Consider the following 16,393-nt stretch of genomic DNA (forward strand, 5'->3'; position numbering starts at 1 on the left):
TAAAATGAACTGGCTGCATACTTTTATTTCACAAACAGTAGCAACACAACCTTTTCTCACAAGGTTCCACCAATTCCACCAATTCCAATGAAAGAACAGATGCTTGAAACACATAAAAGCTTCTAGCACGAAAGTACTGCCATCCGCTTGCAACTTATATAATTGGAAGCATTACTTTTCATTCAGCTCTCCTATTTGCATTCTGTTTTCAGGTCTCTTCAAGTGCACCCAAGAAAAATGTACTTTCTGATCCTGAAAATCTTTGGTGAATTTGGTATTACAGGTAGTCCTCGCTTAATGACCCTAACTGAGACTGGAATTTCCATCACTAAGTGAAATGGTCATTAGGCGAAATATCATGTGACCACACTGCTTAGCGATGGCAGTTCCAGCAGTCCTGGTTGTGGTTCTTAGGCAAGGACTGTGCCATCATTAGGCAAGGACCTCACATTTCTCCTGCCCTGCGTGAACTGCCAGCTCCATCCCTCTGCCTCCTACTCAGCCAGGTTTGGCTAGCTCCCATTGGCAGACGAGGCTCCATCACCCTGCCACACTTACCTCTACTTCAACTCCCCCCACCCACCTATCTCCCCCTCATCTCTGCCCTTCTGGCCACCCTGCATTCCGCCGCCACTGCCTACCCTGCCTCTCCCTGCTGCCTCCAGCTGACCTTTGCCATCTTCTTTCTCCTGATGACGACACATGCCTGGCCAAGGCAGCTGCTGGCCCTTTGTGAGGCCACACCAGGCACGCCTCATCAGCAGTGGAAGAAGATGGCAAAGGTCAGCTGGGGGCAGCAGGAAGTGGCAGGGATAGGCGGCAGTGGAGTGTAGCGTGGCCAAAAGGGCAGAGATGGGGGAAAATAGGTGGGTGGAGGGAACTGAAGTGCACCCTGCAGTCATAAATGTAGGCGGGCTGCCAAGTGTCCAAATTTTGATTACATGACCATGGAGCAGCGCAACGACCATAACTTCGAGGACCAATCGTAACTATCATTCATTCAGCCCCATTATATCTTCGAACAGTTGCTGAACGAATGGTCATTAAGCAAGGACTACCTGTAATTGATTCCCAAGAACAGTTTCCAAACCACAGTATTCAGCAGTCCTCCCCTGCTTCGTAAGCTTCAGATAGTTTGGATTGCAACTGTCATTATTCCTTGGCCACATGGTTGGTAGAGAATGAACAGTCTGAAAATAAATTCCCACTCAAGATAAGGTCCCCTCAAAAATAATGCACTTGTACACATGCACTGTTGCATAAAAACCTTATTTTGAACATTCTCCCTGCTGAGTGTTACCACTTACTTGCCATTGTCTCAAGACGAAACATACAGCACAGAAAATCAGGAAAGTTTATCCTCTGGGCAAAGTCTCCATATCGCATGACCAGGAGCTGGAGGAGTTTGTCACTGACAGACAGGCCTGCAAGCAACCACAGAAGAAGATGTGCGCTCTCAAACTGACACAGGACAACAATGCTCAGCAGCTGTAGGGAAGGGACTGTTATCTGCTGCTCCTAGCATTCAGGCAGGGCAACTTATTACATCAACATTGTTTGAAACAGCTCACAATCTGGAAATAAATCAATATACAGTACATGATTGGGAGTTGCACAAAATTATAACCTAAACTACTGGGGTGATTTCAATGAAGTTTATTCCTAGGTCCATGGGTATAAGTTGCAGCTTTAATTTAAAATCCCAAGTTAAAATTCACTAATGAAAGCAATTTTGTCTTTTGAACAAATTAGGAATGTACACATCCTCTTGTGTGTGTGTGTGCATGTGCACGCATGTGCAGGTCAGACTGGATTGGTTCAGATTAGGATTGTGCTTTCTTTGGAGTCCTTGGGGTTCTCTGAGCTTGGTTGTTTTCTTGCAAACATTTCCTTACCCAGCTAGGTAACATCTTCTATTGCACTTTCTTTTTAAAAAACATGCTAATTCCAAGAAGCAGCAGTAAAACAAAGAATGGAATAAGGCTGTCAGCAGCCTAGCTCCTAAAAGCAAGCTAAGGGTTTAAAAAATTAAAACAAACTGAACAAGAGAGTCAACCCATACATTTTTAAAAAGTAAACACACCTAACTCTGTTCTTTGTGAATTTTGGTGTGCTGGTGTTCATTCTGTCATAAATTCCTCTGAGGAGAAAAACTGAAATCTGATCCAAGAGGAATATGTGGTGGAATTATTTACATCCCTGGTATAATTGTCAGATTTGAATTATCAAAAATAATGCTTAGAACTAGATTTGCAAGAGTTGGGTTGAAACTTGATATTTACCTTAGGCTGTGAATGACTAAACAGATTACTAATTCCAAAAAATAAAACCATAGGATTACTGTAAAGTTTTTAGAAAGTGGAGAGGCAGTGATGGAAAATGCTTCAGTGAATAGATTTCTGCTTGATTTGCAGCTATTCAAGGGGCAGGCTCCATGCCAAAAACACAAAGGGAGCAACTCCAATTATAATGGATGGATTCTTATCTTGAGGAATTCACCCATGAGCTATTTTACTCCTACGGAAATGAAACAATTGTTTTTAAGGCATGATTAACTCCTCCATTATTGTTTTCCTTTCTTCAAGAAATAATTAAGGGATATCTTGAAGAACAGAGATTCTTAATTTTTAAAACAATGCATCTTAGATGGGATCTTTCCCATCTAAGTCCCATTGCAGGGCTTAATACTAATAAGTGTAGTTTTAAATTAGTTCTAAATCACTTTGCTGCAGTACTCCTGTTCTAGTAATAGATTCTACCACCACCAAAACATGATATAGTGGAAACTAAGGCTGGGATACAGGCCTAGACCAATTAATCAAGAATCCCAAATATTTAGGTTACTAGTAAAATATCAGGCACTCAAGAGGCATTTCTGAGAACTCCTTGCAGCATCACTGGGTGTGTGATCTGGCTCTCTTTCTTGGATCATGCTTGGCAATTTCCTTTGTATAAAATAGGAATACCAATAATGAACATAATGTGGCTATTGTGCTTAGAAATAAAGGCTTTGACTTAATGATATTTAGAAGAATAACCTATCAAAATGATCGGGACCCCTGTCATACTAAACCCCATTGATTTCAATGGATCTAAGAATGAAGAATGAATGTGCCTAGATCTAGTCCGTTAAAAATTCTTCAGCAGAGCACGTCCTAACATTCAGTTTGGAAATTCTCTGCGCTCTGATAGAAGAGGCTTCATGTCATCCAGTACCCTAACATAGGAGAGATGATGGTGAAAGACAATCGTGTTGCTCAGTTCACTTTCTGTTATTGGTTTGTACAATTCCTTTCCCAGTGCAAGCTTGGGAGAGTATGAATTCTGTCTATTCTGTCTAAATACTTTCTGTGCTTGGGGGTGTGAAACCAGGGAATGGGGGGATGTTTAAGATCCTTTAACTTTGTTGACAGCATTCCATGTACCTTTTTTTGATCTTTGCTTGTTTGTTTACAAGATCCATCTTACATACTATAACCCTGGGCAGTAACAATAAAACATAAAAAAACAATAAAAATCAGTAATTTTTGGTTTGGGCCAGTGCCCCAAAACTAAACACTTCTCCATACCTCAATATCCAAATTTTTCTGGGCTCCAGCCTCAACCTACCCTAACACTTCCCAATGTCAGAGTTTCCATATCAGGAAGACCTGATCTCAGAATCTAGCAGGGGAAGGAAGGAGTCAGATGTTGGCTTCCCTTTGCAGCCAAATCTGATGCATTATGGTACTTGGAATACTATCTCACAGACCCTAGGATTATGCCCAGAAAATGATCAGTCATAGTGAAACAATTCTGCTTCTTTTCATAAGAAAGCAATGGGGATGGGGTTGGGGTTGGGGGTGGGGGTGGGGTGTTTGAGGTGTAATCCATAGTCAAAGCCAGACAAGTACTATATTTTAATGATTTTGACTCAGATAGCATTCATATACAGTGTTAACCGGATTGATGGATTCTCTTCTAAAGAGCCTAGAATATACCAAAATTTGTTAAATGGACAACAGGAAAAGAATTTTATCTGGGGTTATTCTTTCTACTGTTTCAGGAAAAGAAGCAGACTTTGCTATATTTGTATTAGTATTTTGCATGCAAACGCAAACTTTTCTTCAGTTCATTGACTATATTGTTTGCTGCTTGCCTTTAAGGACTGCACAGCATGGAGTTTTCCGTTCAGGACCACACCGTATTGCTTTGATTATCACAATCCCTTCCTTGCATCTCCCTTGATGCAGTACATTAGTGATAAAAACCATAGTACTCTCTAGAGGACTAACTATTTCCTCCTCCCTTCTTCTTTGTTGCCATCTGTCCTCCTAGTCTCTGGGATTTGCTTACACCTTCCTTTTTACTTCCTCACACAGGAAGTCATTAATGTACATCCAGACATGTAAATGTTCATCTTAAAAGTACATTAGTGTATAGTAGCATCTTCTGTCCAATATGATGGATTGCATATATAAATGCATCCACCAAACAATTCAGTTACAACTCAGAAACTCAGAGGAAGCCAATGTGGAATTGCAAAGGGAAGATTTTTTTGAAATTCCTTCATTGTTCAGCAGATGGCAGTGTTAAGGAAAAGCATTTTGAAGTTGCATTCCATGGGAATTAGTGAAAATTAAAACAAAATTGAAATCAATGCATTTTTCCTTAAGACTTCTAAGTATCATTTTAAAAAACTAGAACAGAGAAAAAGCTGCCCTGTCGATTTCTACTTTATTTTTTTTTCTTCAAAATGTATCAGACTTCAAAAATAAACTGATGTTCCCTGAAAATATATTCAAAGTTATTAAACTACCTGTTTCTTGCACAACTCTTCGGAAATTTGAAACATTTAGGAATCCAACATTATTTTCATCTTCTCTTCTAAATACATCCTGGAAAATATTTAAACTTCAGATAATATAGTAAAACAGGGGAAAAAATCTAGATGTAATCACTATGGAAAACCACACTTTTCTTATGATATGAAGGCTGGGAAATGAAATATACAATATATATTGTTAACAATTTAAAAAATAAGAAGAGGATAAAAGAGATAGGCATGGCAACAGTTAAGAGACTACATGAATAAACTACACATGTACCTCATATTTCTTGAAAGTTATCCACAGGCTTTCAAATTCTTGGAGTGAAAGTTTTCCATTAGCATTGATCTGGATTTGTGGTCAAGTTTTAAGTCAGGTTTGATATGAATGAACTCAAAGGTATAAATATGTAAACTGAGGAAACACTGCAGCTCACCTTGGAGAAGTATTAGAATCTGCATCTTTGCCTTATTGCCTGCCTATCATGTGACACAATTCTTTGTAAACTGAGAGTGGGGAAAATATTTTAATGCCTCTCTATGTTAAACAAAACACCTCAGAGCTAAAGCCTCCCCTTGCACAGAGCAAAAACTTGATGAGAATCTGCCTGGCGTATTTGCTTTCCATTCACAGGCTAAGTCTCTGTGTGTTTTTAAACAGGAGATGGATCAGACTGCTTAAGAGACAAATTCCATATGCCTCAGACAACAGACCAGGATGGGTGGTAGCTCATATATCTGATCTGTACAGCTCCCTCTAGCTTTCCTCACTGGCCAGAGACAGTTGTCCGTCTATCTGCCTGCTGTTTAGTTCAGCAGGATTTGCAACAGCAGAAAGAAGCCTGCACAACTCCCTAATCCACACCACAGTAAGGGATTTTCAGGATCCAGTGTCTTCAGAGAGGTCTATTTTTCCCTGTACCAGCAACAAATACTGTTTGAAGTATCTTTAAATTTGATGTAGCAGTAGAGAGAGAGATAAAGGCAATTCAGAAGGAAATCAAAGAAGAGAAGCAGGTAGAAAAGACCTATTACTCAACCACTGAGAACAACATATTAGGTGATAATGAAGCAGAGCCAACAAACCTTGGATCAAATGCTTGAGGACCTTTTCACTTTCCAGCATATGACTGGGCCCATTAATGGTGGTATTATCTTTTGGAAATCTTAACATTGATAAAATTCCAGGCCAAAGGAAGAAGGCAAATGTTGCCCATTTATTCAGAGAAGAGAAAAAGGAGGATCCAGGGAACTACAGAGCAGTGTCACAACAATACCTAGGAAGAACTGAAAGCACCTAATAATGAGATCTCTTTATAAGCATCTTGAAAACAATCTAGTTTGGATTTGTGAGAAACAGTCTTGCCAGACTAAGCTTATCTATTTTTTTTAAAAAAAATCTGGCACCTTCCTTAGAACATTGTAGGAATACTGTAAAAGTACTATATCTTGATTTCATGAATGCATGACAAAGTACCTCATGTCATTTTGATTAGCAAGCTAGTTAAGTTTGGTTTGATGGTATGATAATCAGGTAGATGCAGAGCTAGCTCAAAAATTATTCCCAAGAAGTGCTCATCAATGGTTCCTCATTAAACTAAAATGAGGTATCAAGTGAAGTGCCACAAGGTTCAGTACATGTTCCTGTACTCTCCAATATTAAGAAGTGAAGGGAATGCTTATCATTTTTGTAGACAACACAGATTTGGATGGGATAGCTAATACTTTAGAAGACAGAAACCCTTTTCAAAATAGAGTTTGTAAATTAAAAGAATGGGCTGAAAATAGCAGAATGAAAGTTGACACGGAAATAAGTTCTTCACTTAGGAAAAAGAAATCAAATGTACAGATATAGAATGGAGGATATCTGGTTTACTAAGTATTTGTGAAAAAGGTGATGGAAAATGTAATTGGCTACAAACCATATCTCAGGCACCAGAATGGTGTAGCTGCAAAGGAGGTTAAATGCAGATTTAAGATACATCCACAGAAGTATAGTTTTTTCTGTAATTTCCTGCATTCCTGTATTGGTCAGACTCCATTTTGCACATTGTATCCAGTCTAGCACACTGAATATTAAGAAGCATTCAGATAAATTGGAACAATGATCAGAGAACTAAAAACTGAGTTCTATGAAAAGAAGACTGAAGCCATCTGATTGTGGCAGGACAGAAGTTTGCTGAATGACTAGACAGACAAACAGTACTGGAAAGAAGATAACGTAGAAAAATGCCAAGACCTATTTTATATCAACCCAGGACAGAATAAGAATATGTTGTAGAAGAAAGCAGATTCTCATTGAAAATTAGGAACATTTCCTCAAATAATAAGAGTTTTAAATGGTGAGGGAGCCTCCCCTTGACTGGATGTGTTCAAGCAGAGACCATCTGTCATGGAGGCTTTCAGCTAGATTCCTGTGCAGAGCAGGACATTGGGATGGATGGTCTAAATGACCCTTCTAAATGATTCTATGAGACAGTATCTCAGAGAAGTTGTTAGGACAAATGGATTGATTAAATGTCACATTAATGAATTTGGATGCCCCTTTCATCTGAAGTTTTTATTAATATACAATCAATCAATCTATGAAGTTAGTCCCTAATGAAAGCTTGCTTATAGGATGAAAGATATAAGGCTTACTATTAAATACTAAGATTTTTTTCCCCAATAATTTATCAGCACAAATACATCCACTTTTTGTCTGTTCGTTTGGGGTTTTTTGGGGTGGGGCATTCTGGAACTGAAAAAGTGACATTCAGGGAGGATTATTATGATCTTCTTCTCCTTCCATGTAACATCTGTGGCACAGAGAAAAGCCCAAAGACAACGAATATGGCAATTCATAGATTTCTTCATAAATATTAGGCAGATCTTACGGTAAGTAGTTATTCACAGGCTTGTGCAATGAGAATTTCACCACAGCTATAACTCAAAGCAAGGAAGGGGCAGCATAAGGAAAGTTTATTGCATTTGTTGAAAAGATACATCCATCAGAGCTAAAAGGCTTTTGCATGAATCAAAGCTGAATCCATCTCCAGTTCCCAGGCCAGCCATTAGATCTATAAGCAGAGAAATAAAAAAGCAACATATATCAAGAATGAGAGGGTTAGAAGCCATGCCATACTGAAATGGCTTACCTTGAACCAGGAAAATTGGAGTCCAGCATGATTATTGCACACTGTATTTTGTGAAATACATGAGCATCTGGGAAAGAGCTGGATCATGCCTTGTGTATCAAAGACAGATTGACAAAGAGTATGATTGAATACACATACAACAGCTTTCCTAACAGCAGGAATAGATTGGGGTTGAGGAGGGGGGAGAAGGGGCACAATAGTCATATTCAGTCTTAGGTAATGCATTAAGGACTAGACTCCAAACGTGGATGAGACCAGAACAAAACAGAATGGGGCTAGCTCTAAAATAACAAGACATAAATGTTCAGACACGGATTCATAAGGGTCTGACAGTATTTCCATATAGCACAATCTCTCCATACTTTTGCCAGCCTTACCCAATATTTTAAACCTAAAATTGAAGACAAACTCTTTTGAACCATTTCTCTCTTGTCCTCTCAAATATAATCCTTTTTGTAATTGTGCAAGACATTAAAAATGCAATTTAAAAAGATAAACAGAACAATTGCAAAACATTTGTTTAAAAATTAATATAAAGGTCATCCATAAGTCTGAAATGATATCATTTGGGACATTTTTCATTTGTCAGCTTCACTTTTCTTCCCCTGAATCTAAATATTATAGAGAAAGAGGCAATACTTTTAAGTAGTTTGCCACTAAAATTCAACAGTGTGATTTGCTTTTGAAACTCAGTGGCAACCTCACTGAGGTTTGGAGCCTTGGGTGTGCATTTTCATTGCCAGTTGCCCAACCTGCCTTACAGGGACACTGTACAAGCTATCCTTGTCGGGGATCAGCATAGACACCGCGTTGCAGCGCTCCGTGAGCATTGCAAAATAACTAGTCCACAGTCTGTAGAAAACTGTACACAGACTTTTACTATACAATCTATACAGAACTTACAATACACCAACCTTCCAGCCACAACTCCAACCACCAGCCACACCATAACCCATGGTGCACCTTACTATATACTGTGATTTGTGTTGTGTCATGTAGCCACACCCTTCAGGTATGGGCTCTGAGCGAGTTGAGTTGATTGCATACACTGTGCTCTGTCATTGCCATGTTTACACTGATAAATTTCTCCTCCAGGGTAACACCCTGACAATCCTAACTTGTCATCTTAACACAAATTAAGTGTTATTTTCATTTTTATTGGTACATCATCAGCAAGCATGACAAAGTCCTCCCATTTTCCATGGCACATCTTAATGCTGTATTTATCTCAAAGGATGTCAACCCTGAATGATGATTCCCCAAATGAAGAGTAGATACTGAAAAAATAAAAGTAATAAAAATTCCACTTAACGCCCAGCTTCTTCACCTTGTCTTGAGTTGCCACCTCCAGGTGATCCCAGTTCTGAAGATTCCACACCCCTGATAAATACATACATGCTTATACAAATATGGGTCCATATGACTTTATATATCCTGGCCAGAAGTCACACTTTGGACAAAGTAAATTTATATTACTTGAATTAATAACTACTCATTGAACTCATTGCCTATAGATCATCCCATTTGCAATATCCTCACCATGCTTTCTGTCATGCATAAATACAGAAACCTACAAGTACCCCCAGAGAGATCCCCCTCCTTCCTTCCAGCAGAAATAGCAAGAAGGTAGTGGAGGGTGGGGTGACCAGGGTGGAGCTGGAGCAAAGGGGAAAGGTAGCTACAGTGGAAAGGGATGGGAAAGAGGGGGGGACACAAAACAGGCCGGAAGGGAAAAGAACTAACCGCACAGAAAAGGAAAGACAAAAGGAGGATTTATAACAAAAGGAGTTAAACTGATCAGGCAAGTAGCCCTGGAGTATTAGACAGACTTTAAACACAACATTGGAAGGGTTCACAACAATAGCAATACTCATGAATGAGCTCTCTTTGGCTAGCATTGTATTAATCCCAATTGTCAGCACTGAGATATATATGCGTGTTCCTATATCAAAATACGACAGCCTGAAATACGTCTTTTTTGTAGGAATGTGTGGGTATATTTGTTTAACGTTGAATAGATTTATAGCCCTTTTTTTTTTCAGGGTAAAAAAGATTACAACTCAATAATGTAAAATTCACAACCAAATCTAAAATCAATATTCACTGCATAAATCTTAATTAGTGAGATAGAAGAAATTAGAAAGTAGCATCTGGTAACCCTTCAGTTAAAATGAAATTCTTATTATTGTTATTGTTATTCCACTCTTCCTGCAGGATCTGCAAGCTATGCACAGAAAAAAGAACAATACACATTTCAATAAAGCAATCTGACATAAAACAAACCAGACAATAAAAAAGACTAAAAATACAACATATAACTGTGTAAGTGTTATAGCAAAATTCCTTTGCAAGGCACTCTGGACCTGGAACAGTTGTTACCCAGCAAAAGCCTGGGTGAACCAACGCATTATGATCGCTAGACAATATTGGGGCCAGCTAAAATGAGATCAGAACAAATAAATCTTTCAGATCTTCCAAAAGGCCAGAGACTTCTAAAAATCTATGTCATTACAGAAAAATCCCCATTTCCAATTAGGGGTGTGCAGATCTTTCAAGAGGCATTTTCTTGTGATGAAGGTTCAGGTGGAGAACTTCTTCAAAGTGCTTCTGTGAGATGTCATGGCACCCCAGTTCTTAGTTGCAGAACAGCTGCTGAAGTTTGATTCACTTTTTAAAAGTGGCTTCTGCACATTAACAGAAGCCGCTTTCATCAAACCAAAGCAACAGATCAGCTCTGCTTTGATGCTGTATTAGGTGATGTACTTTTGCGAGGCGAAGCACCTCATTCAGGTGAATCAGTTACAATCAGTACATGCCCGTGGGCTGCCCTTGAAGAGTAGCCAGAAGCTTCAACTGGTGCAGAATGTGGTGGCTCAGGCAGTTATGCATCCTTCTAGAACAGCACGTTACACCTCTGCACCGCAAGCTGCATTGGCTGCCAGTTTTGCTTCCAGATCCAATTCAAGGTGCTGGTTCTGACTTTTAAAGCCCTTCATGGCATGGGGCCAGGTTATCTGAGGAACCGCCTCTCTCTGATTATATCTGCCCGTCCCAGGCAGGGGACTGGTAAGATCTTGAGGTGGCTCTATTACTGTGGTTATGCCTGTGGTTTATACTTTCTCTTGTGCCTGTGGTTTTTTCAATTTTTAAACAATGACTGTTTTTATGCATTTATTGTTTTATTAATTGTTGTATGCTGCCCAGAGTCACTTTTGTGAGATGGGCAGCCATATAAATTTGATATACAAATAAATGCCAGTTTCCAGTCTTACAACTTTTCTAGATGGATCATATCTTAAACTTGGGCAGGCTGGAAAACATATGTAGGCAAAGCATGCCAAAATAAGGAACATTATAGTTTGTCCTCCAAAGGAGATTTCTTTTCTCTTTTCCCTTGTGTCATATACTGGAAGTAAGGCCAGCTGGAAAGGACTGATGGGAGGAATGTGGGAAGCTTGAAAGATTTAGTGCTAATGATCAGTATGTCCTTCTGCTCAGCAAACTGGGCGCCCAAATCCTGCGGAGCAACAGGCATGCATTTAACAGGAGCTCTATTGTCACTTCTCAGGTGGCTTGAAGTCACTGCTCCCACGGTAGTGAATAAATGGATCCAGTTAATATTGCTCACCCTGTACCTATTATTCCTCTTACCGAACAAAGAAAAGCAAGGGGACACAACTGGATGTAGGTAGCAGATGAAACTATGAGTTTTACCTTTCAGGAGAACTTCATTCAGAATCCTTTGTAACTGTGAGGCATCTAAGTAGGAATTCTAATGTAGAAGACACAGACACACACACACAAAAAAATGCTTATAAATGCTGTGATTCCTTGGAAATTTGTCTTGTTGGTATATCCACTTAATTGAATGAATCCTTCTGGTCTAATTGGAGAAAAGGCCACTTCCATTGCAGGCAGAACACCCCAGGTTCAATCTCAGATAGTGCTTGAAGCACGGAAATACTATTGTCTTATTTCTCACATTAGTTCTTAATTTTACATCTATGGGAATATTTTTTATTTATTCGGGATAATTGGCAACCTTGCCCAATAGCACATTTTTCTTTTGCCACTCCTTCTATCCTACCCCCTTTTCTAGGTTTCCTTTATAGTTTTGTTGTTTATTTTTGCACTATTCCAGAAAGAACATTTTTAAAAATGCAAGTAAGAATTGCACCTGACAGATGTCAGAGGCAGATACAAACTCCAGATTTCATCATACTTTTCATGTGCTAATTTGAAGATATTGTTTCTTCTCTAAATTCCCTTGATTCATTTATTATTGAGAAACACACATACACAAAGAGAGAGAGACAGTGATATGTTTTCTTTATCATATTCTACAGGCAAATAATAAGCTAGTTTTACTAGCAAATGTTTAAGGAGTAGATTTCTCATAATATTCAGTTGCCTTAAAAATTACCAAGCAGAGGAAAAACAGCAACTTATATGCTGGCTGCTTGAATGAGCTTCCTATTTCCATATAAATAAAGAAGATAATAAAATAAATAAAATAAAACAAAACTGAAACACAGAGAAAAAAAACAGACGAGTGTGTCTGGTCATATGTAGACAGGAGGACCAGACCTTAGATTGTGACCTTAGATGGTGACTACTATCTTCTTAATTAAGCTAAAATTGAGCCAATAAGAAACAAGGAAAAGGTATCAGAGGCTTGGGAGATTCAAAGAATTGGAAAAGTACACAAATAATAATTGAAAACAACAACAAAGGAGGATTACGTTCAATTTACATGCTCAGTAGGCATGGAAAGCAAAATAGAAAACTAGAGGAGGAGAATTTGTGGAGCCTTGTCTAATTCTTAGGGCTAGGGCAGGAAAACTCCAGCCAGCCTAGATACCTCACCTAGTCTCTTTTTCTCCTTTAAGGATAGGACAGAGAAGAAAATTAGGAAAGCCAAGGAAGAGGCTAAGCAGGAGACGACAACATGACATCTCTCCCTTACCCTGCTACATGTACATGCAGGTTTCCCTGAGAGGTGGGAAAATAGCTGAAATCCCTTTTCTCCATTCATACGATGGCCACTGAATTTTTACATTATCTATACCCCAAACCATTTCTAGTCCTCTGTTCTTTTTTGCGGTTAAGTCATAGCTGCAGCTTCTCAGGTATTATTAGAAAAGAAAGGAGAATGGTTTGTTTTGGTGTGTTCAGAGAGGGTCAATAGGAGCCCCAGCAGCTGCACAGAAGCTGTGAGCATCTGGCTGGCAGCATGGACTTGCCTGGCTCAGGAGCCCCGCCCCGCCTTCCTTCCTTGCCCTGACTGCTCCAGAAGACAAACTGTGTGCACCACTCACAGTCAGCACTGCTATTTTCACCTTTTATGTGCTGATACAACTGCTAGCTGTGAGAGGTCTATTGTACAGAGGCTTTTGGCAGCAATTTTTCTCTTGACTAAGTCAAGGAGTCCTTTACAACAGTTTATTAAGCCATTAAGAGCATCTCCTGTGAACACATGCAGCTTGGCTCAGAAAGAATGCGAATCAATTACCCAAACATTGACTGATGCCTGCTTTCCAAATGTGGAAAGTACAAACTGGAAGTAATTTTGATAGACTAAAATATGATACACGAACCCACATATATTTGTAGCCAAGGGTTATGGTTAATTGCTTGTTTGAGGAGCATCTTTCTCCCCACAAGCAATCAGCTCCAAACCATCCATTATGTTCTAGCCAGGTCCCTTGTCTGATTTGTTATAACAACGAGCAAATCAATAGCGTTTTGAGAGATACGCTTGAGATCTGCATTGCTGAAGCATGGATTAAAAGCAAGATGGGAAAGTTCTCTTTCTCAATTCTACATGCCTTGTTGATTCACACTTTTTTCACTCAACAAACCTGATAAGCATATCTTAAGAAGATGTTTTCATAGTTGTCTGGATTCCACTTGAGCATACGCTGCATCAAAGAAAAACATGTATGTATAAAAATCAGTCACAAAAATCAATCCGCATGAGACATCTCATTATTATTCATTCTGTTCCTAGATGTTTCTAGCCATTTATAACTGGCAACATTGCGCAGCCATCCTCAGAAGCCTGACGGTGACAAGCAACAGCCCTATTATCCGATCCCTCATTTATTTCTTATTTATCTAATTAAATTCCATCTTGTGCATTCCTGTATGTCCGAACTTCAAATTGCCGCAAGCCATTTGGGAGTGCATGATCTAGAAAAAAGGCTGCACTATAGCGGCAATCAGCTGAAGAACAAAAAGGAAGAATGTTATTTTATGAAAGCTTTGTGGAACAGCAAGTTTTCAGCCAAGTCTCAGGGAGGAGGGCAACTGGCAGTCACTTGTGGGGAGAAAGTGCCAGATTAGGGAGCAAGAAAGAAGCGGGATGAGACAAAAGAGCATCCATAAACCTGGGGTGCTCTTGGGTATAATCCTGTCCTTGAGATACGCAGCTGAGGACCTTTTGGATTGGATAAGCCCTGCAATGCTGATGAAACACCAAAGAGCTCACCGGATCTGAAGCAGGTGAAGCCAGGCTTCTGCAACCTGGTGCCCTCCAGTTGTGTTGAGACTACAACTCCCTTTGCCCATGCTGGTTAGGGTTGAGGGAGATGCAAACAGCGCATCTGGAGAGTGCCACGTCAGGAAGAGTGCTTTAAACAATCCTCTTCTGGCAACCATTGTTCCTCTGAGCATTTCTGAGCTAGCAATATGTAGCACTACCCAACCATCACTGGCCATATCTAGCTTCTTCACACTACTGATTTTTTGCCCCAGCAATAGTTGAGGGACCCTATACATTGCTAGTGCAGAACTGTTTTCTGTTTCTGGGCAAATATGGGATTCACAAGACTCCAGGAAATAATATGAGTGCCATGGTTCCTTGAGATATCTGCAATCACTAACTTACATAGGCATAATGTACTCAATTTTAAACCCAGTCACCCATAGCCCTTAGCCATAATATGGTTTATTTTTATTTTTATTTTTATTATTATTATTATTACACTTTATATGCTGCCCAACTCCCAGCAACTCTGGGCAATTTACAAATGATTTAAAACATGAAAAGCAAGACTAAAAACAACAAAAACAAAAGGGTAGAGGTGGCAGAATAACAAACCGGGTACAAACAAAAGAAAATCAACCTAGGTTAAAAGGAGGCTTCTGTCATCCACATCAAAGGTTTTTGGCTTATACAGCTATGGCTTCTTCATTAAACTATGGTTAAGCCAAACTATGTTTAAACCCAGCCCTTGGAATGAGATGTGTAGCTCCCACCCTGTGGCCATTCTGTAGGCCTTGAAGATCTGTTTGTTCTCCCAGGCCTTGGGGAGGAATGGATGGGCCTCTTGGGTGTGCTTGTTATTTTTGTTTTCTGTTTGCATTTTGTGCCCAGATGCTATCTTGTTTGGGTTAGGATTGCTTTTCATGTTACTATTTGTGAACCACTCAGCCAGTTGGAGTCAACTGGTGTCCAAACTGAAATAAACAAAGAAACGAATAGATTTTGGTGTGATACAGATAGCTTTTATTGTTCATGGGGCACCCATCCCAGTCTCATTATCCACTGACTGTGGATAATGAAATCTTGAAAAATATGCACTTTATGAATGCCCCAAACCTTTCCACCACTGTGTTCATGCATGAAGTAACCCCCCTCAGAATATATATAGAGATATATAGAGATATATAAAAGCCTATACCCTTTGCTGCAAATACTGAGGTCTGGCCTGTTTTTAACAATTTGAGATATGCAAAACTACAGGTAATAGACCTGTATAAAATGAGGGCCACCTGCAATGTGGAGAATGACCCTCCTCCCCATGGAATCAATGGGATTTTCACAAGAGTCTGCCTTCGGGAAGAGTGTTTGCTTCCTTTCCAACATGAACACTCTTGTAAGTAGAATTAAATGAAAGCAATTTTAATAGCTATAAAACCACGGTTTGAATGTTCTCTAGTTGGTCTTAAACAAGCTATTTAACCTCTCTTTATCTCAGGGGGCTGCAATACTTCTACTGATGATAAAAAGTTTGAGCTTTACTTGGTGTAAATTTGGAGTAGCTTTTTGACATTAGTTTTAAATGGCATAACGGCCCAAGGACAACCAGGCATTCTATTTTTCAGAGTAATCTAAGATTTAAAAGAATAAAATAGTGAAGTGCTTCTTCATTGATCTTGAGTGTTACAGTGGTGTCATTAAATGCACGGCAAACAGTCTGGCCTATTCATGTCAAGAGAAAAGGAAGATGAGATTTCAAACAGAAGAAAGGAAAGCAGAACTAGTTCCATTTTTTAATACTGCCAAAGTGGTAAGCTGTCAACATTATATTTCATTTTACTAATAGTGGACAAATATACTGCCTCGCCTTTGCTTAATACCCTCTGATAAATGATCAAAAACCAATTTAAAACATTATGATGTAATGACAATGTCTAACACACGAGATCAGCATAATCAAGATCA

The 16,393-nt window shown here is 39.3% G+C and overlaps 1 protein-coding gene across 4 annotated transcripts in view; it reads right to left on the reverse strand.

Moving 5' to 3' along the window:
* The window catches only part of LOC103049048 (calpain-13-like), a 100,206-nt gene that overhangs the window by 19,864 nt on the left and 63,949 nt on the right, over positions 1-16,393 (reverse strand). For all 4 annotated transcript variants that reach the window (XM_088145863.1, XM_088145852.1, XM_088145845.1 and 1 more), the window contains 6 exons: positions 13,806-13,865; positions 11,659-11,716; positions 7,793-7,866; positions 5,088-5,156; positions 4,799-4,877; positions 1,308-1,424 (listed from right to left, as the gene is read on the reverse strand). In XM_088145863.1, the coding sequence (XP_088001989.1) occupies positions 1,308-1,424; positions 4,799-4,877; positions 5,088-5,156; positions 7,793-7,866; positions 11,659-11,716; positions 13,806-13,865 (457 nt within the window). The remainder of the gene's footprint in view (positions 1-1,307; positions 1,425-4,798; positions 4,878-5,087; positions 5,157-7,792; positions 7,867-11,658; positions 11,717-13,805; positions 13,866-16,393) is intronic.

The sequence above is a fragment of the Python bivittatus genome, unplaced genomic scaffold (genome assembly GCF_059951505.1).
Source record: "Python bivittatus isolate LINGU-HERP-01145 unplaced genomic scaffold, Pbiv_v1 ctg000020_np1212, whole genome shotgun sequence".
NCBI lineage: Eukaryota > Metazoa > Chordata > Lepidosauria > Squamata > Pythonidae > Python > Python bivittatus.